Raw genomic sequence first — 27,136 nt, 5'->3', positions numbered from 1 at the left:
CAGCCAGCAAGCCGGCTGTATTATTAGCCTTGCTCTTATATCGCTGAGCAAGAGCAAAGACGGAAGGATTATAACTTCACGGATTTCAGCAACCAATGGCTTTCCCTCCTCCAATGTGCATCGCTTCTTTTGATGTGTATAAACTTGCCGCGGCAAACCTCGTCGCCCTAGTACACATGCTGAACCTGAAGGAGTTTTTTTTTACCTGCGATCCCCGGGATTGCACATGACGTGCGGCGGCGACGACAGTGGTTTGGGGATCTAATGTCCAGCATAATTATTAACTAATCAGTCTGTCAATCATCAGTGTTAGTCTAATCTCTACTACTAGTATGCCAGAGTTTAAAATGCAGCGGCAGGGCGCCACGGTGCCAGCACGTTCAGAAAAACAACGCGAGTAATGCGACGTTCTGTAGCATCACGAGACCGGCCGAACCCAACACACGTCAAACGAAATCGGTACACCTCCAAAATCCCGCGGGGCCCGCACGCATTAAATTTCAGTTCCATTCCCAACAGCGCCGCCACCCCCTCGTCCCGTCTCTCCCACCGGCCGCGGGCCCGGTGTACCATGGCCCACCTATCACTCAGTCATCCGAGCACCGTAATCTCCAGCTCTATTAATACTGGCGTGTTAGCGAGAAGCCCACCAGTGTCAGCGTCGTGTCCGTCCCGTCCCGTGTTCATCTGGCTGCTCTTCCCGTTCCGTCCTGTGACGCGTGGGTAAGGAGGAGATCCGGATTCCGGAGGGAAACGCCGAAGGGCCTTCACTCGATTGCGACTTGGTCTTGTGCTGTACTGCCGCTGCTATCTTCTCTCTCTCCCCCATTACTCGTGTAATGGCGAGGAGGCAGTAGCGCTTCTCAGTGGAGCAGCGCAGCCCAGCGCAGGCCATCGCGGAATTGCTCGCTGCTGCGGTCCAGTGGCGTGGCAGCCCGCGTGTCGCGCTCCATGCGGCACTGGTGCGGCTCGTGAGATCCATCCGCAGCAGCAGGCAGCAGGCATGTCGCGGCCGCTGTACAGGGGCGTGTCGGGGATCGGCGGCAAGTTGGCGGCGGCGGACGAGGCGTACTACGACCCCATGGAGCCCAGCGAGAACGGCATTGGCGGCGGCGGCGGCTTCGTCCGGGGCGGCGCGCGGAAGCGGCACCTCGCGGCCGCGGCGGTGAAGATCGGGGTCCTGCTGCTGGCGGCGGCGGCGCTCGTGGGCTCGGTCGCGTGGGCGGGGACGCTCTACGCGGGGCGCGGCGCGGCGGCGCGCGCGGCGGCCTCCGCCGCGCACCGCGGGTACCGCCGGCTGCAGGAGCAGCTGGTCACGGACCTGCTCGACATCGGCGAGCTCGCGGGCGGCGGCGTCCGCGCCAAGGAGGCGGAGGTATGCCCGCCCAAGTACGAGAACTACGTGCCCTGCTACTACAACGTCACGGACGCCGTCGACGTCTCGGATCTGGGGGCCGGCGTCGTCATAAGCTACGACCGCCAGTGCACGCGCGACGGCAGGGTCACTTGCCTCGTCGCGCCACCAAGGAGCTACCGGATTCCCGTGCGATGGCCCAGCGGCAAGGGCTTCATCTGGAAGGACAACGTGCGAATTAGCGGGCAGGAGTTCTCGTCCGGGAGCCTGTTCAAGAGGTGTGTGAACAATATTTACTCCGTCGGTAAAATTCGAGGTGGTGGGTTTGGTCTACTGGTTGTGAATTTGGTGGCTGCTCATTGATAACAGGATGATGGTGGAGGAGGACCAGATCTCGTTCCCGTCGGACGCGCACATGTCCGACGGTGTGGAGGATTATGCCCATCAAATTGCCGAGATGATTGGGTTGCGGAATGAATTCAATTTCAATGGGGCTGGGGTAAGTTATTGCCGTCTGGTCAGTTTAACCTATGCTATTACTAGTAATTACCTATTTGACTTTCATATCTAATGAAGGCATACCCAGAACTAGCTGAAGTATAGAAATGAACCAGTGACATTTCTGTCAACGTGGGTTCATTCTTTGGTACAAAATCTAATTCTTATAGCATCTCCAAGAGCCTTTCTAAATCTCACTCTCTAAATCATCATTTGAAGAGCCATTTGCATAAAAATCGCTTTCTATATCTTTTCACTCTCCAACAGTTTTTTCTATATCTCATGCGCACTCTAGAGAGCCATTCTCGTCTTCTATTTTTGGCTAGCGAAAAATCCGGAATAGAAGATGGCTATATTTGGATGACCATTTAGAAAAGCTGTTGGAGGATAATTTTTCACAAAAATCTCTATTCCTAACATTTAACATTTAGGAAGGATATGGAGAGTCTTTTGGAGATGCTCTTATTATTAAAGGAGTCACCCACTCTTGCTAGTCCTCTTTGTCAACACCCTATGAATTTGCTGGCTTCTGCCAAGATTTTCCGCCCACTTTGATTTTTTTTCAGGATTCAGGACACCTGTACTTTATAGTGGTTCCATAAGTAAGCCTTGTGATTTCCATTGAGCATTTCCTTTGGGCTTGATGGATTTAAAATTTCTACCTCACTATTTACAATAAAACCATGGTGCAATTTTAAGCAGATAATGGTTGTTCAGTTATTCTGGGGAATAATATTCTATTTATTTGGAAACATTATTTCATTCATAAGTTGTTTCCCTGTCTGATTTATCAGTTTAAGATGATCCTTTTATATCATGATTTTTTATTCAGCGAACACTTGTCTGTCGTGGTCTTTCCACTTGGCGGTACTTTAGAAATATTGCATGTTGAGTGGGCTGGCTGGAAAGTGCCTGTCTATTTCTAATTACTTTGACTTGGGAAACTCTACATGCCCAATGTGCTGGAAAGTGTATATCAGAGCTTACTACTGTACTTGCAAAAGTATGTTGGCAGCAGGACCTTAGGATCTCCACTATGATCCTTTATTTAAAACATATATATTTTTTAAAGATCATCATACAACACACATTTGGACATACTATGTAGATCACTTTATGCTCTGATTGGCTAGAGTAGGATTTTGGATAATTGTTATGTTTACAGAAACTCTTCTTGCTGATGGTGTTTCTTGCTATGCCATTTTCAGGTTAGGTCAGTCCTTGACATAGAATGTGGATTTGGTACCTTTGGGGCACATCTTTTTGAGAGAGATCTCTTGACCATGTGCATTGCTAACTATGAACCATCAGGCAGCCAAGTGCAAATTACACTGGAGAGAGGCATTCCTGCAATGATTGGTTCATTTGCAACGAAGCAGCTTCCATATCCCTATCTTTCCTTTGATATGGTGCATTGTGCGAAATGCAATATCGAATGGTACAAAAACGGTATGTGTTAAAGTCTTCTTCTTTCACATGTCCTGGCCCTCATTGACTATTATAATGTTATTTAGCAATATCTTAAGTTAGCACTTCACATGTAAAGATCGGTATAAATGTCTAGCTGAATATTAAATATTTAAGGATATACAGTTGTGGGTAACTTTTGGTTGACTTGTAACCCTTGCCTCTGTGAACTTCGCATACATCTGATTTCTGTAAAGAAGCATCTATGGTAATTTGGTACTTTAGGATGGCTATAAAGTAGTATCTCTTACAGTCTTACTAAATATGTAAACATCGGTTTTCTCTAATTCTGCAGATGGCATTTTCTTGGTTGAAGTGAACAGACTTTTGAGGCCTGATGGATATTTTGTATGGACATCGAATTTGAATACACATAGGGCCTTGCGTGACAAAGAAAACCAAAAGAAATGGACGGCCATCCGTGACTTCGCTGAGGGCCTTTGTTGGGAGATGCTGTCACAACAAGATGAGACAATTGTATGGAAAAAGACAAATAAAAGGGAGTGTTACAATTCAAGGTACTGTACTGCTTACCAACACCTACAAGCTTTATAATAACAAATGTTTAGACTAGTGGTGAACTTACAGAACCATTTTACAGAAAATCTGGGCCTGAGCTATGTGGCCATGATCCAGAATCACCATACTACCAACCACTAAACCCCTGCATATCAGGCACAAGAAGCCAGCGTTGGATCCCCATTGAACATCGTTCCACCTGGCCATCTCAGTCTAGACAAAACTCAACAGAACTGGACATACATGGTAAGTATTTGACTACATAATGCAATTGGAAAAACAAGCAAACAAATCAACGAAATTAAAAATGTGTTAGTGTCTTAATGTTCAAATGTTTGTCTATCTTGCATTAAGGACCTTCTAATTTTACAGGTGTGCATTCAGAAGTCTTTGCTGATGATACTTCAAGCTGGGACTCCATGGTGCGAAACTACTGGTCTTTGCTATCTCCACTTATATTTTCAGACCATCCAAAGAGACCTGGTGATGAAGACCCCCAGCCACCATTTAACATGCTAAGGAATGTTTTAGATATGAATGCTCACTTTGGTGGATTTAATGCTGCTTTACTGAAGGCTGGAAAGTCTGTATGGGTGATGAATGTTGTTCCTACAAATGCCCCAAACTATCTACCACTAATATTTGACCGTGGTTTTATTGGGGTTCAACATGATTGGTAAGCAGTAGTCCATGATCTTTTTCTTCTGTTGATTTGAATTTGTTTCCCCTCCCCCCCCCCCCCCCCCCTTATTTTGTTTCAGGTGCATGCTCTGGTAATGCTAAATCTTGAACTACCTTTCTTGATAAAGTTTTCCAAACTAAACTTCATATGCATAGACAGTCATAACTCACAAATGTTAATACATGCAAATTTTAGGCATATGGAAAGTTGTTGATGTAGATGAATTTTTTTAAATGTAATTTAGAGGAATTATAGCATTATCAATTTCACATAATTTTATTAGAGCACACGGAGATTCATGCATAAGTAAAGTATCAATTTGATAGACAACTTTCGGCAATATCCATCTTTGGATCAACCTTCAGTTAAATGATGGATGGCTGGACGTGTGTTTAGGTGTGACGCATTTCCAACTTACCCAAGAACATATGATATGGTGCACGCTGATGGCTTTCTATCACTTGAGAAGAACCACAGGCATAGATGTTCTACTCTTGACATATTCTTGGAAGTTGATCGCATCCTACGACCAGAGGTAAAGAAAATTTGGTTTATGACACTGATTTGGAATCCATTATTCAGTCGTGAATCATGTCTGTAGTTCATTTAAAGGTTCTTGGATGCATGTGGAGCATAATACATAACACTGCACTGTTTGGGTATTCATGATTCTAATTTCTAAATGGTACAAACCGTAAAATGGTTCATATGGTGCCATTCTAATTAGTGTTGTTTTTTTAAGACAATTAGTGTTGTTTCTTTATTGCACCATATGGAAAGAGCCAGGGACATTAATAGAACTAGTACATATTAACTTGGTTTAGTTTCTTCAAAATTTTGGCCCTTGTATGGCCATATACTTTGGTAGAGTTATCTTTGTGATCATGGCCATATGGGTAATGTAGACTCTACTAGTGCAGAGGTTTGTCATTAGATTTTGCAATGGGAAATAAAGATACCCTATTCCATACTTACATTTATCAACTGTACAAGTATAATGCACAATTGCCATTACCCATGATGTAAGGAATGCAGCAGAATTATCAGACTAGTCTTGCACGGCATACTTCCACACCTGTGGAGCTCTAGGCATGTCTTCAGTCATATATTTTATACAAGTGTTGTCTAATTTTTTCTGCTTGTTTGATTTGATGTAGGGCTGGGTCATAATCCGTGACACCGCCCCTCTTATTGAAGCAGCAAGATCTGTTGTTACTCAGCTCAGATGGGATGCCCGTATTTTAGATCTTGACATAGCTAGTGATGAAAAGCTACTCGTCTGTCAGAAGCCCTTTATCAGAAAATAAGGAGCATAGTAGACACTGACACAAGATATGGACTTATTCTTTCACCCTACACACTATTACAACTGAGTACAAAGCTTGGGTCAAAAACACGGGAAGTATGATTCAGCTAACTGTCATGCATCGCCATGGAACCGCAAGGTGCCATTAGATTGTTCGGTCAAGTGCATGGTGGCGAGAACAGGCTTGGTGGCTAAGCTTTCCAGGCCAAGGTTTTATTGCCACGGTATAGAGGGCAATAAAAGGAGTACTTGAAAGGATGGAATATACCCAAAGACTTAGCCTTAGATAGGAGTGCTTGGAAAACAGCTATTCACGTGCCTGAACCTTGATTACTTCTGCTGAGTTTCAACTCTAGCCTACCCCAACTTGTTTGGGACTTAAAGACTTTGTTGTTGTTGTTGTATACAGAGATGAAGCCATGAAAATTACTTTAGTAATGAAAAACATATATCCAATAAAGGGATGCTGCTGCGGTGTACATAATCGCGGTCAATGTGCCATATAGGTATAATTCATTTTTCCCTTATTACATTTTTCTCTCTCTTTTTTTTGTAACTGTACCAATTTGTTTTTGTAACTTGTATGTAAATTGGTTGGTCTATATACTGGTCATCCCAGACTACAGCCTAGTGAAATCAATATAATTATTATTTGGAGATGAATGATAAGAAAGAGCAAATTATAACTAGTCCACTATATCTTTCTACCATTTCTACAGTTCATAATTTTTGGACATTGTAAGGAAACCCTTCATTATTCAAGAAGAATACATGGTTACTAGAGGAATGTGTCAATATTTCTTTGTGGTAGTTATTACAATCTTGTAGGTAAGTTTTTGCTTTTGATGGCCATTTGGCGTTAGTCGGAGCTACTGAAGTGAGCTGGCATTGCTGTGTGGTCTCAACATCCCGTGCTTTTGTGGAGGATTGAGCGTCCAGTTCATCTTAGCTGTAGTTTGCTATCTGCCACAACCAAGTGGGCTGTCGCATTGTGACGGTGATGTGCCACCTAAAATCCGAAGGAATTGGCTTGTCATTCTTCCGTGGTTCCGTCCTTTTTTTTTCCATTTCTTTTTGCCTGCTTTTAATATGTTTAACTCTGCTAATACTCTGGGCCAGCATAATATAAATTCACTAGAAAACGGTAACAGCGGGTTAGAGAGGTTTCGGTAGAGCACACTTCATGAGGTCCTCAAAGCTACAGCATCTCACCGACTTAATGCATTCTTTTTCTTTTTCAGTTTGCCGCAGTTAAAACTGGTGCTTTGACAAAGCACCAGTTCAGATTGTTGATTAAACAAATATACATGGAAGAACTATCTGTCATCTTAATAGGCCACGGGCTGCATTTCAGGCCATCCGAACATCCGAAGGGTTGGGAACGAAAATTCATTGCAAGTGAGGTGGAACCGTGGAAGGAAAGATTTGTGGCCATGGATCAGCTCTTCATTGTCATTGTTGACGATATAGCAGATCATATCTTGAGATTTATTATGCTTCTTCCTCTTCCTAGTTCGGTAGCTCCTACATGCAAGAGGTGAAGTTGGCGTTTCAAATTGCAAGGAGACATTTTGGGAGCAATTCATTAGGCCATTTTGCAAGCATGTGCAATCTGGGAGCAACAAGCAAGCAGCAGGAACAAAATGTCACAATGGATGGCCTCTTTACTGGGCCGCAGGCCTACTACTACTATTTTAGAAGATGGGCCTTGAGTGATGGGTGTTGCCGGTTGCCGATTGAGCCGTTGGATGGCCAAGGAACGGCGCTCGGTGGACTTTTGGTGCAATACTAAGCTGATGCTGGAACGGCGATGGGCAGGAAAACCCCTCCTCCCAAACCCAAAACCTCGCCGCGATGGGCAGGAAACCCGCCGTCGCTGCAGCGGCGAGCGACCTCGAATCCCTCGCGGCCACCATGCCAGCCGATCTCCTGGCCGCAGCCTACAGCGGCGGCATCCACGGGCATGCCCTCTTCATCGACGCCCTCGTGCAGCTCATCCCGCCGCGCTTTTACCTCCCGTGCGGCGACGAGGATCGCCCGTGGTACCAAGGGCCTCTCCAAGGTCGCCAAGGCGGCCATGAAGGCTCAATCCCGCGCCAACGTGAAGGCCGCCCGCCGCGCACGCCTCGACCCCTCCGCACCGCCCGCTTCCACCCTCGACCTCCTCAAGATGTCAGTCGCGGACCAGGCGGCGGAGGAGGAAGAGGACGATGATGAGGACAGTTCGGTGACCTATGTGGAGTTGCACGAAAGGCTTGGACGCCGCATTGTTGAGCTTCAAGGCAACCGATGCACCAGGCCTAAGAAGGAGAGGGGTGTAACATCTGTGCCCAAGGTTGTCTGGAAGATGAGTTACTATATCTTATTTCAGAGTTTCATTTGCTGGTATGGGTAGTTGGTGGTTGTAATAGGTTTAGGTATGAAAACGGTACGGATATTTTCCGACCGTATTCGAAACCGAATCCGTTTAGAGGGGTTGAGATCTGTCCGTATCCGAGTCCGGATATCCAACATCCGATACCGTATCCGTATCCGAATACTCAAATCGCATATTTACGATGTCGATATCCAATCGTATCCTATCCGACATAGTTGACACTATCCATATTCGAATCCGAATCCGGACAGAAATATGAAAACAAATGTAATATCAGTGATATCCGTCCGTATCCGATCCGTTTTCATCCATAAATAGGTTACAGATTCATGGCTGCTAAAGTGCCTTATTGCCTGAACTGAAGTTTCAGTATTCAGCAGTTCTATGGATGATTTTTGGATTACTTATATAGCTGTGTTGTGTTTTACGAAGTCATGCCTTGCTAGTTCTTTCTGACATGAGATTGATGCACTGGCAATGCTGAATTGTGCTTATGCCCTAACAGTCCATGGTGGTCCCGGAGAGCAGCGGCCTGCCGGCCTCTCCAAGGCCCTTCCTAATCACCCTATTTGTTTTGTTCCCTTTCGGCCGTTTGTTTTCCATCTCCTTAACCGTCGTGGGCTCGTGGGTGCTCCCGATCTGGTGGGCAGGGACACTGTTCCTGCTCACCGTGAAGCAGGTCATGGACGCAGCACAGTCCAGTGATGACAAGTCTAATCTCGCCATGAACGGCGTCGAGGCTGTCCACTGGTACAGATTTTGCTTCTTTCGGCGGTGCTTATAGGCTTCTAATATTCGTTCATGGACCAGATATTGGTGTATATCATATCTGGGGGCTAAAGCAAGGCATTTTTGGAGGTTGGTGTGTATGTGTGGCTGGGGGTCTGGTTGCGCAAGATTGTATTTTGGATGCTTGGATGAAAGATTGCTCATTAGTGGATACATTGAGAAAGAAAAAAAAACACATCTCTTTTATCTGATATTGTTATGTTCAAATTTAGCCTCTGGGACATAGCCACATAGGTATGGTTGGTTCAAATGAAATGCTTCCCTTTTATGCGATTTATTTCCAATACTTTTTAATGTCCTTTGTTTTTATTACTATAGTGTCTGTTCTTTGTTCATTTTTTTTAAATCTAATTCATCTGGTTTCAGACGGTTTTGCATTGAGCATATAGTTTGTATATCAGTTATGTTTACTCTGAATTGCTGGTTAGGCTTGTTGGACGCATGTTGGTTAACGTTGAGCGCATCAGAGATGTTGCGTTCACTCTTCATGATGGCACTGGCAAGATAGATGTGAATCGTTGGTAGGATGCTTCAGATTGTCTTTGATGTTTAACGATTTTTTTGGATTGTTCCGTTAATTTACTGCTATTCTTTTTTTTTTAAGGGAAAATGTGTCTTCTGACACTAAAGAAATGGCTGATGGTGTTGCCGAGTCTTACCTGATGAAGGAGCTGAAACCTTTCTGGGATGTAATAGGGTGTGGGTCTTTAGTAATGGTCTTAGTGCCTGCTTCTGGAGTTTACTTTGTACTTTGTCTTTTTTGGTTGGTTGCCTGGTAGTGGCTGGGTGAGTGTTCACCGTCTGACAGTTGGGATTGGACGCTCTTTGAGCTAACTGTGCTGTGAAACTTTGGTCTTTTGATAATATTTGAAATGCCGGGGCGTTATGCCCTTGAACTCTAAAAAAATGGCTGATGTCAAGTAAGAATTACATATTAACTGTCACATGTCAATAATTCAGTTTTGTCATGCAACAAAATTGATAGAGTTGCTTTGTTTTGGTTTTACAAGTAACGGGAACTATGTCACAGCCAATGGCGTTTTGAAAGATTTCAAGGAAAGCGTCATGTGTTTTCAAGGAAAACGCCATGTAGTTGCTTACTGCCTTACTCTGTCGGTAAGCTCTACCTGCTATATAAATGAAACTGATATGATACAAACAAAATATTAGCATTAAATTGTATGACCTCTTTTATTGAGGAAACCAGTGGTCCTAATACTTTAAGTCAAAATGAGTCATATTTTCTTTATCATGAATTACTATTCTGAATCTTGTCTTTATTCTTTACATTTACCATCACAGGGCGGACATCCAAGAACATGTTGACGCGGGCAACATTTACAACATGATTGTTTCAAATGTTTACTGTGAATGTTTTCCTACCCATGGAGTATCAAAGTCTCACCTATCCATTCCTTCAAATGTTTTGCGGTGTGGATGTTTCACGCTCCAAAGAGGCACATTCCTTCAAATGTTTTGTATTGTGAATGTTTCACGCTCCAAAGAGGCGTAAAACGCGGAAATCTTTCGGTCCGAGCGCTCGGTGCCAGCCACCACTAACGCACGGGCCACAAAGTCTTCGTGCGAGCCCAATAGTCTTTGAGCGGGCCCATTAGCCTTCCTCTCCCTCCCTTGTCTTCATCTCTGGCGGCTGCTCGGGGGAGGCAGGTCGGCCCGGTGGTGGGGACAGGAGAGACGGCGGCAAGGCGGAGGCGGCGGTGACGCCGCCAAAGCGGGCGGCAGCGGAGGTGCCCGAACAGGGGAAACCATGGCCATGGCGTCAGCGTGGGGAGGGGAAGAAGGAGGGCCGCAGAGCTCCGGCGAGACCTTGCCACGCCAGCGGTGGGGGGCTAGGTGGTGGCGGCACGTGGCTAAAAAAAATACTGACGGATTGCTACGATCCGGCCACTCGATGTATAACAACCCCTATGAAAATGTGAAATGAGTCTAATGATGAATTGAATCTAACTAAAAAGACGAACACTGAATTCCTCTTGACATACGGACTACACAGACAAGCTTCTGTCACTCAATAGCGAAGTACCTTCCCTGATACACCCTCCATTCCAAATTATAAGTGTTCAGGTTTGTTTTAGATATATAGTAAAAGGTACTCCCTCCATCCCAAATTGTAAGTCATTCCAAGAATCTTGGAGAGTCAAATTTTTTTAAGTTTGACTAAAATTATAGAGAGAAACACAAAGATTGATAACATCAAATAGGTATAATATGAAAATATAACTAATAAAGAATCTAATGATACTTACTTGGTATGATAAATATTATTATTTTGTTATATAAATTTGGTCAAACTTGAAAAACTTTAACTCTCCAAGATTCTTGGAATGACTTACAATTTGGGATGGAGGGAGTATGTATCTAGATATTGTATATTTCTACGTGTGTATCTATTTAGAATTGAGGGAGTACTACAAAGCAGTGGCCTGAGGATTACATTTTGCACCGATAACTATAATCTACCGACAGAGACACACGCGGTCAATTGTAGATTGTTTTTCTCAAATACATCTCTTGATTGTCTAATGTTATCCCTTGATTGTCTAATGTTAACTGTCTAAATAAAAAAATGATGAGAGTCTTTTTATCTTTAATTTAATTTAGCATTTATCTAAGATGGCAAGATTCAAAGTCAATATTTTTTGAGCCGACATCGGACTCAATCCGTTCGGCTGCTGGTTGATGCTGCTGCTGGATGGCTGCAGCTAGGGATGAAAACGGTACGGATATTTTCCGACCGTATTCGAAACCGAATCCGTTTAGAGGGGTTGAGATTTGTTCGTATACGAGTCTGGATATCCAACATCCGATACCGTATCCGTATTCGAATACTCAAATCGCATATTTATGATGTCGATATCCTATCCGACATAGTTGACACTATCCGTATTCGAATCCGAATCCGGACAGAAATATAAAAACAAATATAATATCAGTGATATCCGTCCGTATCCGATCCGTTTTTCATCCCTAGCTGCAGCTGCTTGGCTGGATGATGCAGCAGCAGCAACAGCACAGCCAAAACAAGTTTGAGATATCCCTGCTCCACCCCTGTCATATACAGACGAGGGCGTGTCTACTTTGCCGCTGCTCTCTGTTAAATCGCGACAACCCTAGGAAGCTGTCCAGCTTGGCATTGGTCGAGCTGGACAAAAACTTCATGCAAATGGGATGCTGCACCTTGGCGAGGGCCAGAATGGACTGCGGCAGGGTCCACATGCCGTCTCCGCAGATCAGCCGGCCCCCGAGTCCCCGACGCGACCGTTTTGGTCTTTTCACTAGAAACGGTAATAGCGGGTTGGAGGCTTCGTCAGGGCACCTTCATGAGGTCCTCAGCCACAACAGCACACGGACTTGTAAAGCATTTCTTTTTTCTCTGTCAGTTAGCTGCAGTTGAAACTAGTGCTATGATAAAGACATCGCTTTCTAGTGTTATATCCACAATGCGCGTTTGGTTGCGAAATCATAATTCCGTTTATTGGCCAGCTGGGATAATTTCAGGAGCAATTGTAGCGACAGTGACATGGCATCTGAGCCCCAAAATGATTGCCCCATTCATTCCTCATGGCTCCGTGCCTCCGTTCGATTCCATTTTACAGCAAGACACCACAGATTGGCCACTCGGTGTTATACCGTCGTTTATGGGATTCTCGTTTTTTTTTCCACGGAGAATCGGATTATAAGGCCTTGTTTAGATGCACACCAAATTCTAAGTTTTTTCACTCTCTCTCCATCACATCAATTTTTAACCGCTTGCATGGAGTATTAAATGTAGGTAAAAAAAATAACTAATTACACAGTTTAGTTGGAAATCACGGGATGAATCTTTTGAGCCTAGTTGGTCTACGATTGGACAATATTTGCCAAATAAGACAAAAGTGGTACTATTCATCGGGTTGCAAAAATTTGCAAAGAGAACAAGGCCTAAGCAGCAAAAATGCAGAAATTGCACTAGCACTCTCAATCACCAGCCAAGTGCGTTTCTTTTACCTCTCGTGATGCGACACAGGCACAGGTACCAGATGCAAAGTTCGTCCACGAGAATCGCCACAAAACGAGCAGCAAGGCGCACAGATTCTCCGGCGCCCAATTATCCATGACCCCAAAAGGTAAAATCAGATTCTCCACGGCAGCCGTGTACTAGCCGGGCCGGGAGTCCGCCGGCGGAGCCCAAACTCCAAGGCCCCACGCCCGCCGCAGGCCGCGACTGACACCCCTGACGGGTACGCCCACATGTCACACACGGGCCGACATACATACGGGCCCACACGTCATACACGCGCCGCGCAGCGATCTTGTACAGTCTCCTCGCCTGCTGCAGGTGGGGCCCACGCCGCGTCATCGCGTTCCGGTCCCGCCCGTCATGCCCGAAGACGACCGGCGCGCCCCGAGGTCCAGACTGGCTGGCGAGCGCTCCTGCATCATCCGATCACGATCGGACGGTTGGCTAGGACCCGAACCCGATAAAGCGACCCCCAACGACGCGGGCCTCACACACACACCGAACCCACCCCCGCACCCACCGTCGCGCCCGCCGCCCGAGTCGCCGAGGCCGCCGCGGCAGCGCCCTCCCGGCGGTGAGCGCAGCCCTGCGAACCGCGGCCACCGCCGCGCCTCGAGGTGCCCAGATCTAGGGCCGAGCGGCCCCCTCTTCTAGGCCTTTACCCGCTGCGGCCCCATGGCGCGGCGGCTGCCGTGTTGGACAGCGCTGCTCCTCCCCTTTCTCCTGGCCGGCGTTGGTACCTCCGCCGCCGCCGCCGCCGCCGCCGCCGCCGCATCACCGCCCCACGATGCGTGCCTTGTGCCTACTATCGTGGAATCCGTCCTTGGGACTCCCGACACGTGCTCGACGCTGGATCGCCGCCTTGGCGACCCGGTCGGCGTCATCGAGGTGAGATATTTTCAGCGTTGTGATAAAATAGCCGAAAATTTGTATGTATGCGAATTTGTTCGTTCCATTACCATACTTAGAGGTCCCATATAATTGTGTTGATGGAGTGGAAACTAAGCAAATGATTTGTGATTCGAATTGTTTGGCACGAAAAGTTGGGATTCCAAAGTTAGAGGAGGAAAAAAAAAATCTTGTCTGCAGTTCATAACTAGTAGGAGTATTATTTTGTTGGTGGTTCTCAGGTTATGTGTAAATAATTGCTTCTGTTCATTGGTTTAGACTTTTAGCAGCTATATATTGCTTATGTTATATCAAAGCAAATAATAAAAAAACATTATTCCTATATATTTTCGATTTTCTCCCACCTGAGCTGCTGAGCATTAGGACTTTCCACCAGTAGCAGTTGTAAAATTTGAATCCGACTGATTTTTATCCTTTCAGGGAGATGAGGTCACTTTGGCAAAGGCAGTTAATCTTCTTCATGCAAACAAGGATGACTATATTGCTGTACTTTTCTATGCCTCGTGGTGCCCATTCTCACAAGAATGCAAACCAAATTTTGAGACACTGGCTTCCTTATTCCCAACTATTCGACATTTTGCATTTGAGGAATCTGCAATAAGGCCAAGGTTTGTCCTTGTATAGTGTAAAGAAAAAGTATTTCTTGTTGCAATACATCTATTTTTGGTGGAATATCAATTTGATGCTGGAACTGCAAACTGCAGCATAATATCGAGATACGGCATTCATGGTTTCCCTACACTCTTTCTGTTGAATTCAACCATGAGAGTACGGTACCATGGACCAAGGACTGTTAAATCACTTGCAGCTTTCTACACTGATGTCTCAGGTGTGTTATTTCTTTTCCTTATTGAACAACAACTGTTCTCTTTTATTGGGATGATTTTAGTAGCATGATTGTTATAAGTCATACTTGTTGCTTTGCACATTCAACAACTAATCCATGTAAGATTGTGAGCCTGGCTTTTCCCAGCTTACTTGGGGTTTTTCTTTTCCAGAAACTTTAACCTTGTTCTTGGTTCTTACTATGCTTAAGTCAGTTACAAATGGTAAATTTATGTGATGAAGGTATCAGTGCTTCGGTGAAGTCAACTGCAGGGGAGGCCATGGTACATCCCTTGGATGATATTGAGCATAAAAAGGATGCCGAAGAAAATTGCCCGTTCTGGTGGGCTCGGTCACCAGAGAAAATACTTCAGCAGGATACTTATCTAGCATTGGCGATTGCATTCGTTATTTTGAGGTTGCTGTATCGTCTTTTCCCAAAGATAGATTCCTTTGCTAGATGGGCATGGAGGAGGCATAATCTGTTTGCAAACTTGATGGGGGCACATGAATATTTCCTCACCTACCTTGAGCAAGCAAGACAGAAATTTCATAGGCTATACCCTTCAAGTTCAAAGCGAGGAAATCTGCAGGAGGGGGCAATGAACGCTACTGCTTGGGCTTCCAAATCATTAGCATCCGTTTCGATTGGAGAACCAAGTGCGATTGGAAGGACAAACTCTACAAGTGAGCTAAGATGAAGTGTAACTTTTTTTGTCCGCAGGGATATATGTACAGTACGGTAGAGCGATCGGGATATGAACACCCAGAATATATTGTAACGGCTGTATTACTCTTTGTATCCTCCTCTTTAGAATAAGTACATCCTTGCTTTCACGCCTTATTTTGAGTTGTTACAGCCCAATTCTTTGGAGGAATAAAGTTTCTGGTGTATTGAGCAGTGTCTTGTGTTCTGAAATATGTACTGTATGTATGATGACTTCTGCGTTTTGGGGGCCTTGGTGGCATCACAATAGGAGTATTGTCACTCTGCTGTCATGCAGAAAGTTGGTGTGCCATGGTAATTAGAAATTCAGTGTGATGTCAATAAGAACTCCCGTTTTGCTATATACTACTGCACAGGTACATATATACGGATACTGAAGTATTATTACATATTTACATGGAGTACTATCATATAAGATTTTTACATATATACAGATACTAAAGTATTTATATGGAGTACCATCCTATAAGATTTGCATTTATACGGAGTACCATCCTATAAGATTTGCATTCTTTATTCAGTTAACGCGCTACGCGAGCAGCCTGCGCGACTCGGCGTACCATCGTGTGTAGCAGCTCTCGAGGTTGGGCCAGTCGGTGTCGGGGCAGGCGGCGAAGTGGTGCAGCCAGAGCGAGAGGACCTCCTCCCGCTGCTCCCAGCTGAGCTTGTCGATCAGCAGCATGTTCGGCAGGCTATCTGCGCTTGGCTTATCAGCTATTTTTCTCTTATACTAAACCGGTTAGCTGTACTTTAGCTTACGGCTTATAAGCCAATCCAACCGAAACGAGCAGGCTGGTCCTCCAGCACGGCCACCATCTCCGGCCGCTCCCGGCACGTCAGCACCGGTGCGTCCGTGCCATTGCTGCCGCGGCACAGCAGCGGCAGCCACGACCGCAGCATGGCCATCCGCTGCTCGGCGACCGCGGCCTTGTCACCCTTCCCTCCCGCGCTCTGCTCGAATTCCCTCGAGTTGGCGTGCTTGAACAAGAACACTGCGCATGAATTAATGTAGGAAGGCCTTGTTTAGTCGTAGGAATTTGGATTTTAGGTGTAGCACGTTCGTTTTTATTTGGTAAATAGTGTTCAAACATGGACTAATTAGGCTTAAAACGTTCGTCTCGCAATTTCCCACCAAACTGTGCAATTAGTTTTTCTTTTCGTCTACATTTAATGCTCCATGCACGGGCCGCAAACATTCGATGTGACAGGTACTGTAGCAACTTTTTAGAAGTTATGGTGAAACTAAACAAGGCCTAAGTGGACATGTAACTGATCTCTAAATTCATGTTTTCTTCTGTGCTTCATTAACCCATTATTAATGCAGGTTGCAGGCACAGCAAAAACGTGCCAGTTCACACCCCGTTCGCTCGATCGTATCGCCGTACTTATCACTCTCTTCGATGGATGGTACTGTACTTATCATGGTGACACCTCGGTCGACCTCGACGAGCCGACGAGGTGTGAAAGGGCAACACTAGGGACAAAGCTCAACCATCCTCGTTCCTACCCTACCCATGTTTGCAGCCCTGCCACAAACGACGTGCGTGAAGATCCAACCACGTCGATTTTCAGCACAAACACTCGTGAAACGGTCACGAATTCACAATACTACTGTGTTTTCTAGCGGTCTTGGCAAGGTTTGGACCAGAGAAAGTTCCGCAGAGCTCTCGGCAAAAAAAAATGAAGAGTTTTTGACGTACCGGCAACGCGAAGCAGCGAGACCTGGAGCGCGGGCTCGGCAACGAGCGCGCGGCTCCCGAGCCTCTCCGCGGCGTCGAACTGCACGACGGCCTCGCGCAGCGCGCCGCACTCCGCCATCTTCTGCCCGAGCCACAGTAGCTCGGCAGCCAGCTTCTCCGCCGCGGGCCTGCCGAACCCCTCGTCGTCCAGCGAGGACGCCGCGGTCGGCCTCCACCACCGCATCCCCGTCCGCACCGCGCGCACGGCCAGCTCCATCCCGGGCCACTCTCCTCCCGCCGCGGACTCCAGCTGCCGCAGCGTGCGCGCGAACGCGCCCGCGAGTGCGGCCCGGTTCACGGCGCCGACGCGGGCGCCCCCCGCGCGCACGTTGTCGTCCAGCAGCCGCTCCGCGAGGCCCCGCAGTAGCTCGTACTTGCGGGAGGCCACGGGGAGCCTGGACGCCACGGACAGCACGTGCGCGAGCGAGCGCCCCACGCAGGTGTCTCCCGCAGAGCACCCTGGCTCCATGCGCGTTAGCGTGGGCAAGACCGCTGGCGGCGGCACAGGCGCGAGCGCGGAGAGGAGCATGAAGAAGAGGGAGATGAAGACCTGCGTGGCGAGAAGGAGGCGGCGGCGGAGCACGGTGAGCGCGCGCGCCGCCGCGACCGGGAGCGGCAGGAGCAGGAACTTGGAGCCCTGCTGCTGCGACGACGACGACGACAGCAGCGGCTAGAAGGCCGAGACGAACCTCGACGCGAGGGACGCCAGCGGGTCCATCGGCGTGCGGAGCTGCTGCATGCGCTGCCGCGTCTCCATTGCTGCGGGAGCGGAGAAGAGAGAGCGCTAGTCCGAGGAGGAAAGCAAGAGAAGTGCAGCTATGCAAGGCGCCCAAGTGTTGCCGCGGCGCAAGAAACGTTCGCGCACGGAGGAAGGAGCCAAGGAGGCGACAAACTGGCGGTCCGTGTCGGCGACGTGTTTTGTTCCTTTGACAAAGAGAGATACGGGAAAACGAAGGGAGCTGCTGTATGTGCTTGCGGATACATGAGGCCGATAGAATAGACAGGTCAAATTTCTTTTTATTTAGCTGATCAACTTTTCAACATATTTGTCACAGCCTCATAGGAAGGAAGCTAAACGTGAATTCAATGGGGGCAGAGAACTTTGCACAAGTGTCACAGATCTCCAACGGCAAGCAGTGGTGTCTGGTGGCAACTGCCCGCAGGGGCAACGGATCAACGCCCCGAAAATTAGACACTGCACTGCACAATCATGCACTCCAGCAGTGCCAACCGCTCACAAGTCACAACCCACAACTCACAAAGTCACATGTGTGTTCTCGACCTTCAGGTCTACAGTGCATGTATTGTATCATATAATACAAGATCGACGCTTTCCATACTGGACGGCACCGGAGAGATCTCACAGTACAAATTAGTTGGATTCCCGTCGCAAGAAGCTGCCAGGCCTATATACTCAATGTGACACGACCTCTGCTGTCGGATTATATCAAAATCCCCTCACAATCGTCGTGAGATACAAATTTTGAATGACCCCAAACGGAGAAGAGTTTAATGGCTCTTGGATAGTTTATCCGGAAGCACAGACACTTCTTCCTTTTACAAGCAGCCGATCAAAATTGCCTTCAACCAGGCGAGTCTTCCAAAAATTTAAAGTCGGAGGTGGTCCTGCTCCCCATATCACTTCAGGAGTTTCTGCAGCCTCCTCTCCGCTGCAAGGGCTGTTTTGTTCTGTGGTTCCAAAGCCAAAGCATGCCTGAAATCTGCAAGTGCAACAGATTAAGCAAGGAGCAAATGAGGCAGGCTCTTCTCATAAGGTTATGTGCATAGTGCATTTTAGTAGACAGTATAACACTGTGATAGTATGGCTTCAAGCAATGCAGGAACTAGTTTGATTCTGACAGCTCATTCATAATAGAATCACAAAACTCTTCATAACAATAAAATAATATAAATCAATAAAGACCCATCCTCCAAGAGTGAGGAGAAAGAAAGTACAGCACACAAAATTCCAAAAAAAAAAGTATGCATGTTCAACCAAAAACACTGCTGGGTGCAACTTGCTGACAATCAGCACAATAAAATGTCAACTTTAGTGTTTTACGATAAGCTGCTAAGAATTAATGCAATGACAGAAAAAACTGCCCCACCTTGAAGTGCTTCTTTGTAATTCAAAGTTACTTCCCTTGCACAACCACGCCGTAGATATGCTTTAACATTCTGAAGCAACAAATGAAATTCACAGTAAGGATTTGATGTTGCCATAACAGCACAATATCAGAATCATCCAGAACTATCCAATAAACCTTAAGAAACTCCTCTCTTAGGGTTGACAATGCTACAGATATGTCACCCATAACGGCATGGGAATATTGCATCTACAAAAATCTCTTACCTTTCTATCCAACAGTAAGGCCCGATCACAGTCTGCTTCGGCCTGCTTAAGACTACATAAGATAAAATATGACAGATTTAGTGTACTAACTTCAGAAAAACTTTGAGCAGAAAAATATGGCTGGTATTATACCGGCCCAGTTCCAGATAAGCTGCTGCTCTGTTGCAGTAATATGTTGCATTTGTGTCACTCAAACTGATGGCCTCTGAGTAAAACTCAATTGCCTTGCTCCACTGTCTTCTTTTGAAAGCACTATTTCCATGTCAAGGGAGCACAGACTGATTTAGTTTGAAATGAACATGAGCTGAAGAAATGAACTCGGTTGCTTTAAGTTGGTGGCAGCAAAAACTCAAATAACTTTCTTGTACCACAACCACTTCATAAGACAGTAACCATCTGCATGTTCATAATTTTGGTTCAGTATGTGTTCATACTTTTTATCTAGTATTTTAATGCTGAGAACAAAGATCAAGGGGCTGCTTGGTTCTGGGCATAGCTCGCCTCGCCTCGCCTCGCTGCATCGGCACAAGCGCCGAGTGAGCCGATTTGGCTCTACCACGAAGCAAGCCAAATCTTGCTCGCACGGTCTTCGAAGCGTCCAGGCAAAAGAACCAAACACCCGCACTGACTCGCTATCCTCGCTCGGCGAGGTGTAACAGTGCTCGGCGACGGAACCAAGCAGGCCCCAAGTTGCCCTACGATACAGATTCAGGCAAGACTAAATATATACAATCACACATGCAAAGAATAGTTTATATCAGTATCATACCCACACTCTACCCGGAAAAAAACTTTCTGAAGTCTAGAATAGGAAACAAGGCCATACCATGTTTCCTATAAAATACTAATTAAGGACCCATAATTTTATAGGACTAGAGAGAATGTGATGACATCTTCTAGTAGAAAGACTGGTATCAAGAAATGGTACTGATCAATTTAAGATAGGGACTGGACAAAGGGTGCTAAAGGTCTTTTCAGGATTAATCTAACTCATGCAACCCATCTCTCGAAAATGCATTCCCTACCATTGTCTGATTCAATTTCTTTGAATCATTGCACACGCTGAAATCTGATTCTACTTGCATTGCATCTTGTTAAGCTTTCCCTTCCTGTTTCAGCTAATAAATTTTATCTGGATGTTGCCTTGCTCTGTCAGTTTGTCCAAAGGCCAAAAAGTATGGTACTGTCATGAGAATACAGAAAGACTGGATTCTAAGAAAGTCATATTGGAGAGATCAACAACAATTTAATCAAGCGCCCCCAATGTATGCCAATAGTCTATTGTACCAAGCAACCGGTATTGGAGTGTTGCCATAAGTACCCGATATGGATGGTTCAAACACTTGGACGGTGGCCCTAGTCTTGCAGGAAGCAGACTTCCGCCACTCACTGCCTTATTCATTAGTTACAACAGCATGAAGTTTCTGGAAAAGGAGCCAGTAAGATGCAACAGGGAGCATCTGTTGTTAAAAGCGTGATTAAGAGAAGGGTTTTGTGAAAGGCTACCTTTAGAAGATTCTTGAGTGCAGCCCGCAATTCATTTCTTATTGCGTACAAAGATTTGATGTTTTCATGTGCAAGATTCACAGCTTGTAGCACACGAGTAGAGATATCAAGGCCAAGCTTAGGTTTAACAGTGTTAACCCACTCCTCGTGGTTTACTTTAAACTCATATCTGAAAATTTTATTGACATGTAAGTCCCAAAGTAGTTTTTGATTCATGTTGAATTATAGAAACTACAAAGCAATAAAATAAAATAAATCCAGATCTGAAATAATAGCAACTGCGCAGCAAACAATAATTTTCCTAGCATTAACCTATTGAACAATATCTATACTTTTATAAAAAAACACAAGAATTTAGCTGCTTGGAAAGTGGCATGTAGCGCAAGCTATGCAAGATGGAAAAAAAAATAATCTTCCTAACAGCATAGAAAAAGTTTGCTGTTAATCATGCTAATCAATCACAGGCAGGGCCGGGTTCCAACTCAGTAAGCCAGACATCCAAGAGTTCACAAAGTACAAGAAGTGCATCATTAATACAGTCCATCAGTCCATGCATAAGGTAAACTTTAACTACCTGATGAAATGGTGCCCCAACCAGCCAGTGATGGTTCACTCATAAAGACCTAGTCAACTCGGCATATCCCAGAAAGTGGTATGATCAGAGCACATTTTGACTAGCTCATAACAAAATTCATCTATGGTATTAATAGATGAAGATTTTAGGTTTTCAAGGTCTTTACTACCTAGTCAGCTATCCTTGTGTACTTATTTTTGACATTCCAACCACCCACCCACTCCATTCCCCCGAGCAAAACTGTCTAAACTGGAGCAAATAATTACTGCAAACAAACCTCTGCAATAACAACATCACTGTGGAGATTGCTTTCAAGGCTGATGTTCCTTCTTGTAACTTTGTAGCTGGTTCGCAAAACTCCTTCAGGCTAGGTACATTGGAACAAATATATTGGCCAAGATTGATGTGTTTAGGTGGTTGATCTGCAAGATATGGGATTAATTTGTGGCAGATCTAGCTCAGTGAAGTAACAAACATATGAATTAAAGAAAAAGACACATCACTATGACTTACATCCACGTAATGCCTGGACAGCATTTTTTATGGCATGCACAGTTTTCTGATTAGAGACCTTTAGCAGCTGAAAGCAATCATCGGCAAAAACAATTTGCCTTGTTTGCTTAAGTACACCTGCAGAAGGGCGGGCCTGGTGCAAGCGGTAGAGTCTTACCGCCTGTGACCGGAAGGTCCCGGGTTCGAGTCACGGTCTCCTCGCATTGCACAGGCGAGGGTAAGGCTTGCCACTAACACCCTTCCCCAGACCCCGCACAGAGCGGGAGCTCTCTGCACTGGGTACGCTTAAGTACACCTGCAGCAGCTGGTAAAAGAATTCCAACACGATGCAGAATACATGGATCTCGTGCAAACCATCCTAACAAGGTACAAAAATCAAGTGAAATAATAAACAATATGTTATAAAATCTAACTACGCTGCCATTTGACACTGGCATCGATAACTGGTTTTCTGAGGACTGAGATAATGGTGTTCTAATATATACAGTGATATTCTGTAAAGAACAAAGACAGGGCTGAATCAGAAGTCTTAATTGGTCTCTCAACATATGAATTACTTTGTTAGATAATATTCACCATTAGTTACTTATGCTCCAGAAAATTTTGTTCATCAGATATTATGTACTATATGTATTGTGACGAGTTACGCGTTCTTACTTTTTTCATACTTAAATTAAAAGTAAATTTAGTATCATTTACAATCCTTGTACACATGGTACAACTACATGCTCGCAAAAAAGGTATTCAACTTGTGTCATAGAAGACATGAAAATTCTTGTCAAAGTAATTAATAAATATAAGAACAAAAAATATTGAGAAAGCCAAGAAAATACCGATTGTGTCTAGACTTTGTGAATTTGCTATGGTCCCAAGAGTAGATATAACACCATAGGAAGGCCTAAAACAAAGTAAACCACAGAAAGAAGCTGGGATTCTTACATCACCAATTGTATCAGTGCCTACAAGAATTTCAGAGGTTAACAGGTCAGGAATAGGAAAAAGAACATGGAGAAGTGGAAGAGCAAGACATAAGAACTGAGCTTAGCACGGATCAAGGATTTGTGTACAAACAAAATGAGTATGGGTTGAACTTTGTATTACAATATAAAGTGCATCGTAAAAGAGAAGTGTGAATATATTACAGTAGTAGACATGGTGGAATGACTTCTCCAACGTATGTCTTGATGATATACCATTAGAAGGGAGGAAAATTTTCAGAGAAGACTCAACGACAACAAACTCAAGGGCATAACCAATTCAGGATAATATACTGTACCGACAAAATGTTGTGTCACTGTGACATGCATCCAAACCAGACCAAACTAGCAAGGTTAAAAATTAATTAATTTCCACAAACAGAAAAACTGTTAGTCATCTACAAATCCTAGCGCGATGCCAAACATTTCATTTTGGTTCATTTCCAAAAAGAAAACATACTGGACGAAGACTCAGAAATAAAATTGCAAAAGTGAAATACTAAACCTAACTGTGTAGAAGAAACACATGTATAGTAATATTAGGAAAGGTATAGTAAAAAAACACTATTACACACAGACAGCATTATCTTCGTGATGCAGCAGAAAAATAACAGAAAATGTTCCATTTACATGGGGTTTATAATCAGAACAAGTGGGTAGAAATCTTTCTGAAATACCAATAGCAAAGTCAACAAGTTGTGCAGCAACTGCCACAGCAGAGCCACTGCATGATCCACCAGGGACAAGTGAAGGAGAAACAGGGTTGGCAGGTGTTCCATGGTGCAAATTTTCTCCAGTGACACTGAAAAACATGGTAAATGAATTTACGATAAGCATGTAAATAGTAAAGGGGGTTTTGCCAACAAAAATATTAATTTATTGATGTTTGTGCAAATAGCCATGTCATTGTTAAGGTTTAAGGTCTGGTCACATAATAATATGTAAACTTAGAAGGGAAACACAATTACTCCAGAAGGAACTTTTTGGACACACCATTTCAATGCGAAAATGGTATTGTTGTAATATTTTCCATGTGCAAGCAATGTAGATCATATGGTCGCATGAGAAAAACTGAGTTGCAAAGATATATTTCATATTTACGGTGTCATATTTAACCATTTTGACCTTGCCTATTACATCTACTTATATGCATCATTAAGCTTACATCGTGGAGCTGTGCGTCGATGATGCCAATAATTCACAAGAGTAACTACCATTTCAAATGAAATCACTTCGAAGCAATAAAAGAAACAAACCCAAAGCCGAGTTCATCCATGATTGTCCTTCCAACGCAGGTGGCCCCCTGTTTCCGCAGCATTGTGACAGCCACTGCTGTGTGCCTCGCCGCCTCATGAGTGTTCTTCCAGTCTGGGTTCCCAAACCCGGCTACATAGCCCTCGATCTCGAAGCTAAAACACGCCAAATACATGGATGGTAACTCAGAATCGCACAGAACAGACAAGCAGAGCAGGAAGCTTCCAGGACTCACTTGTCACTAGCGGCGAACGTCAGGCCCGAGAGAAGGTGGCGAGCGGCGGGAGGCGGTGGCTGCGGCGGAGGGTGGAGCTCGAAGCGGTCGCAGAAGGATCCAGAGTCGGGTGGCGTGCCAGACATGCCCCGCAGCCACCGCCGGCGGCGCCGCGCGACCTCCGCGAGGACGATGACGCCCGCGACGGCGATGCCCGCGACAATCCAGACGCGGGGATTGGAAGCGATCGTCCCGCCGCCTCCGGCGCCGCCCGATTGCGACGAGGAGGCCATGTGGGGCCTCGGAGGCGTATGGAAGCTAGGGTTTAAGGAGGGTTTTGGAGAGCGCTCGAGAAGCAGCCGCGGGGGCGGACGGAGTGGGGAAGAAGAAAGAAAAGTACTTGGTAGGAGTACAGGCTTTGGGGCGACGCGATGGGGCTCTGTGATTCCGCTTCAACTGTTTGCTTCTTTTGATTTTTGCGCTTTTCTTGCGGGCGATGTTCATTGCTGTGGGGCCCAGTGCCAGAGACTTGGAGGCTTGGCCCTTGGCCCGTTTTCTGGGGGATGGAGGCAGTATATTTGACTTGTTTGACAAGTCGAGGGAGACGGACAGATGGTCAAAAGAGCGGTTTGTTCCGGGAATCCGGACCGGTGGACTTGTCTTGGGCTGAGTTGGATTTTCAGGCCCAGCAATATACGAACAAAGAACGAATGATGGGCCGATTTGGCTAGTCATGGTGCCCTTAAAAGTCGTTTTGATTAGAAATTCCGATGGAGAGAAAAGGAGACTCCATAGTCCATACTCGATGAAAATGGTCGGGAAATTTTTTGTCCCGTCCAGTTTCGCTTTCTATTTTGTCCAGTCCATTTTTTGTGTTTGCGGGATCAAATGGAAGAGGAGGGTTCCCTCACGTTTTGGCAAGTCATGATGCCTAACAGTGTATGTTAGAGCTCTTTTTACCTATTAATGTTAACATGTTAACATCATGCAAGTGAATATTAGACTAATCTTCGTGCATGTATATTATTGTGTGATTTTATACATACATACTTGAGAATGTTAGATCACGTAATCCTAACTTAATTTTCCGGCTCTCCCTCTATGTTTGTTTGTTTCCATATGTTCGCACATTCAACGGGAGAGGGGGTTTTCCACCCATTTCAGGCCGTTTTCATCCCTCTAAATCAAATTAAAGTGCCGCTGATGCTTGCTGGGCAACAGTTCATCTGCTTGCAATTATCAGATATTCAGATGCAAGACGGAACAGTTGTTGATAATAGTAATACCATAGGGCACAGGCTACCCGATGCTATATATGAGCACCTACTACTCATGTCATGGATCTTCTCCTGTACGAAGAAAAATACTGCATCAGGCGTCCAAGACGTTGCAGTTCCTCCGGTACATTCGTCAGAACAGCAATTTCTCCTGCAATCCACTTGAAAAAAAAATTCTGCCCTCGCCAACTCGTGTCCCATTCTCGTCACCCATTAAAAACTAAACAAGTTGCCAAGCTGGCATTCAAGTATTCGACGATCGCAAGCACAGGGTGCCGTCGGCCAGTGGTAGAGGTAGACAAGGCTTATTACGTTTGTCAGCTGACACACCTCATGATTGTAAGTCGGATTCCTAATGTCAGCACTGATACTCTGACGGATTAACCATCTTTGACATTGTTAAAGGCGCCCTCGGCAGTGAGCCTGTCAGTAGGCCCCTTTTTAATTGTCAGACTTTGGTGTTAGTCTTCCGTGAAATTATGACCAGATTTGCGACACGTATGCTGAACAGAAGAACCGGTTAGAACCGATCTGTGGTTGTTTCGAAGCCTGGAAGCAACGAGTACATCAGTGACTGGTCAAAAATTTCATCTGCATAGTTAACATATATGTTTTTGTTTTCATATTAAGTGCAATGAACTTATCTCTACAAGTGATGAGCGTTGCTATGCAGTCCTTGCTCCATTTTGTTCAGTCACTGGCTCACTGCACCATACAAACATTTGATTCTGGCAAACAGCACAAAACGGCATGGATGTGCAACAGATACATACTGCAAAGTGCAAGGGTTAAACCCCAGCAAATTACAGAAGAAAGGGGCAGCCTTGTTGACAAAGGTTAGGTTCGATTCCATTGTCGCCTGCAGCAAGTGGGCTGGGACACGGAGTAGCAGTTGCAGCGAGAACAGCGACGTAAATCCGTTTAAACAGACAGCACTCACAGCAGCAGTGTGTGTGTGTGGACGCCTGGCAGCGTCGACAGCGAGCGAAACCAGTGGCATTAGCAGTAGGCGGGATCGCTTTCCTGCGAAGTTGGACATAACAGATGGGAAAAACGCAGAGCAACCTGTCCATCGCGAAAGGGGCACACGTCTCTGAACGTTATGGGCCTATCTGCAGCCTAATAAAGCTATAGGACAGCAACGTATTAACAGCCAGGATGGGAGTGTGATATGCATGCGTGCGTGGTTTTTGCAGACGCAATGAACACAGACAGAACTCTGAATCTGTGTCTCTGTGATGTGGTAACTGGTATC

At 45.4% G+C, this 27,136-nt stretch overlaps 4 protein-coding genes across 4 annotated transcripts; 2 read left to right on the top strand and 2 right to left on the bottom strand.

Moving 5' to 3' along the window:
- The first annotated feature begins 655 nt into the window (after window positions 1-655).
- LOC136467772 (probable pectin methyltransferase QUA2) lies at window positions 656-6,515 on the top strand. Its single transcript, XM_066466558.1, has 8 exons — window positions 656-1,632; window positions 1,724-1,853; window positions 3,061-3,301; window positions 3,615-3,837; window positions 3,921-4,084; window positions 4,211-4,514; window positions 4,917-5,055; window positions 5,678-6,515. The coding sequence occupies exons 1-8, from the start codon at window positions 1,004-1,006 to the stop codon at window positions 5,825-5,827; spliced, it is 1,980 nt and encodes a 659-aa protein (XP_066322655.1). The 5' UTR covers window positions 656-1,003; the 3' UTR covers window positions 5,828-6,515.
- Window positions 6,516-13,492: 6,977 nt separating this feature from the next.
- LOC136467773 (5'-adenylylsulfate reductase-like 3) lies at window positions 13,493-15,666 on the top strand. Its single transcript, XM_066466559.1, has 4 exons — window positions 13,493-13,901; window positions 14,343-14,530; window positions 14,627-14,751; window positions 14,991-15,666. Exons 1-4 carry the CDS (start codon window positions 13,689-13,691, stop codon window positions 15,446-15,448), a joined length of 984 nt encoding a protein of 327 aa, XP_066322656.1. The 5' UTR covers window positions 13,493-13,688; the 3' UTR covers window positions 15,449-15,666.
- Window positions 15,667-15,812: 146 nt separating this feature from the next.
- LOC136467774 (uncharacterized) lies at window positions 15,813-17,742 on the bottom strand. The gene is made up of 2 exons (XM_066466560.1): window positions 17,175-17,742; window positions 15,813-16,466 (listed from the first exon to the last, which is right to left on the bottom strand). Exons 1-2 carry the CDS (start codon window positions 17,740-17,742, stop codon window positions 16,237-16,239), a joined length of 798 nt encoding a protein of 265 aa, XP_066322657.1. The 3' UTR covers window positions 15,813-16,236.
- On the bottom strand, window positions 17,663-25,093 carry LOC136466159 (outer envelope protein 64, mitochondrial-like). Its single transcript, XM_066464610.1, has 12 exons — window positions 24,626-25,093; window positions 24,393-24,545; window positions 23,814-23,938; window positions 22,993-23,118; window positions 22,455-22,517; window positions 22,160-22,276; window positions 21,924-22,068; window positions 20,976-21,241; window positions 19,699-19,828; window positions 19,567-19,618; window positions 19,322-19,391; window positions 17,663-18,934 (listed from the first exon to the last, which is right to left on the bottom strand). The coding sequence occupies exons 1-12, from the start codon at window positions 24,895-24,897 to the stop codon at window positions 18,852-18,854; spliced, it is 1,602 nt and encodes a 533-aa protein (XP_066320707.1). The 5' UTR covers window positions 24,898-25,093; the 3' UTR covers window positions 17,663-18,851.
- Window positions 25,094-27,136: the final 2,043 nt, after the last annotated feature.

Source organism: Miscanthus floridulus, chromosome 7 (assembly GCF_019320115.1).
Source record: "Miscanthus floridulus cultivar M001 chromosome 7, ASM1932011v1, whole genome shotgun sequence".
Lineage (NCBI taxonomy): Eukaryota > Viridiplantae > Streptophyta > Magnoliopsida > Poales > Poaceae > Miscanthus > Miscanthus floridulus.
Note: the sequence above shows the minus strand (reverse complement) of the source record. Positions and strands in the feature narration are given on the sequence as shown.

Coding starts and splice junctions, on each gene's coding strand:
- LOC136466159 (XM_066464610.1), bottom strand. CDS start 24,897: ATGGCCTCCTCGTCGCAATCGGGCGGCGCCGGAGGCGGCGGGACGATC. Junction 23,939..24,392: donor ATGGATGAACTCGGCTTTGG/GTTTGTTTCTTT, acceptor CATGTTTTTCAG/TGTCACTGGAGAAAATTTGC. Junction 22,069..22,159: donor TGTCCAGGCATTACGTGGAT/GTAAGTCATAGT, acceptor CATATCTTGCAG/ATCAACCACCTAAACACATC.
- LOC136467774 (XM_066466560.1), bottom strand. CDS start 17,742: ATGCTCCTCTCCGCGCTCGCGCCTGTGCCGCCGCCAGCGGTCTTGCCC. Junction 16,467..17,174: donor CTCGCTGCTTCGCGTTGCCG/GTACGTCAAAAA, acceptor ATTCATGCGCAG/TGTTCTTGTTCAAGCACGCC.
- LOC136467773 (XM_066466559.1), top strand. CDS start 13,689: ATGGCGCGGCGGCTGCCGTGTTGGACAGCGCTGCTCCTCCCCTTTCTC. Junction 13,902..14,342: donor ACCCGGTCGGCGTCATCGAG/GTGAGATATTTT, acceptor TTATCCTTTCAG/GGAGATGAGGTCACTTTGGC. Junction 14,752..14,990: donor TTTCTACACTGATGTCTCAG/GTGTGTTATTTC, acceptor TATGTGATGAAG/GTATCAGTGCTTCGGTGAAG.
- LOC136467772 (XM_066466558.1), top strand. CDS start 1,004: ATGTCGCGGCCGCTGTACAGGGGCGTGTCGGGGATCGGCGGCAAGTTG. Junction 3,838..3,920: donor AGGGAGTGTTACAATTCAAG/GTACTGTACTGC, acceptor ACCATTTTACAG/AAAATCTGGGCCTGAGCTAT. Junction 4,515..4,916: donor ATTGGGGTTCAACATGATTG/GTAAGCAGTAGT, acceptor ACGTGTGTTTAG/GTGTGACGCATTTCCAACTT.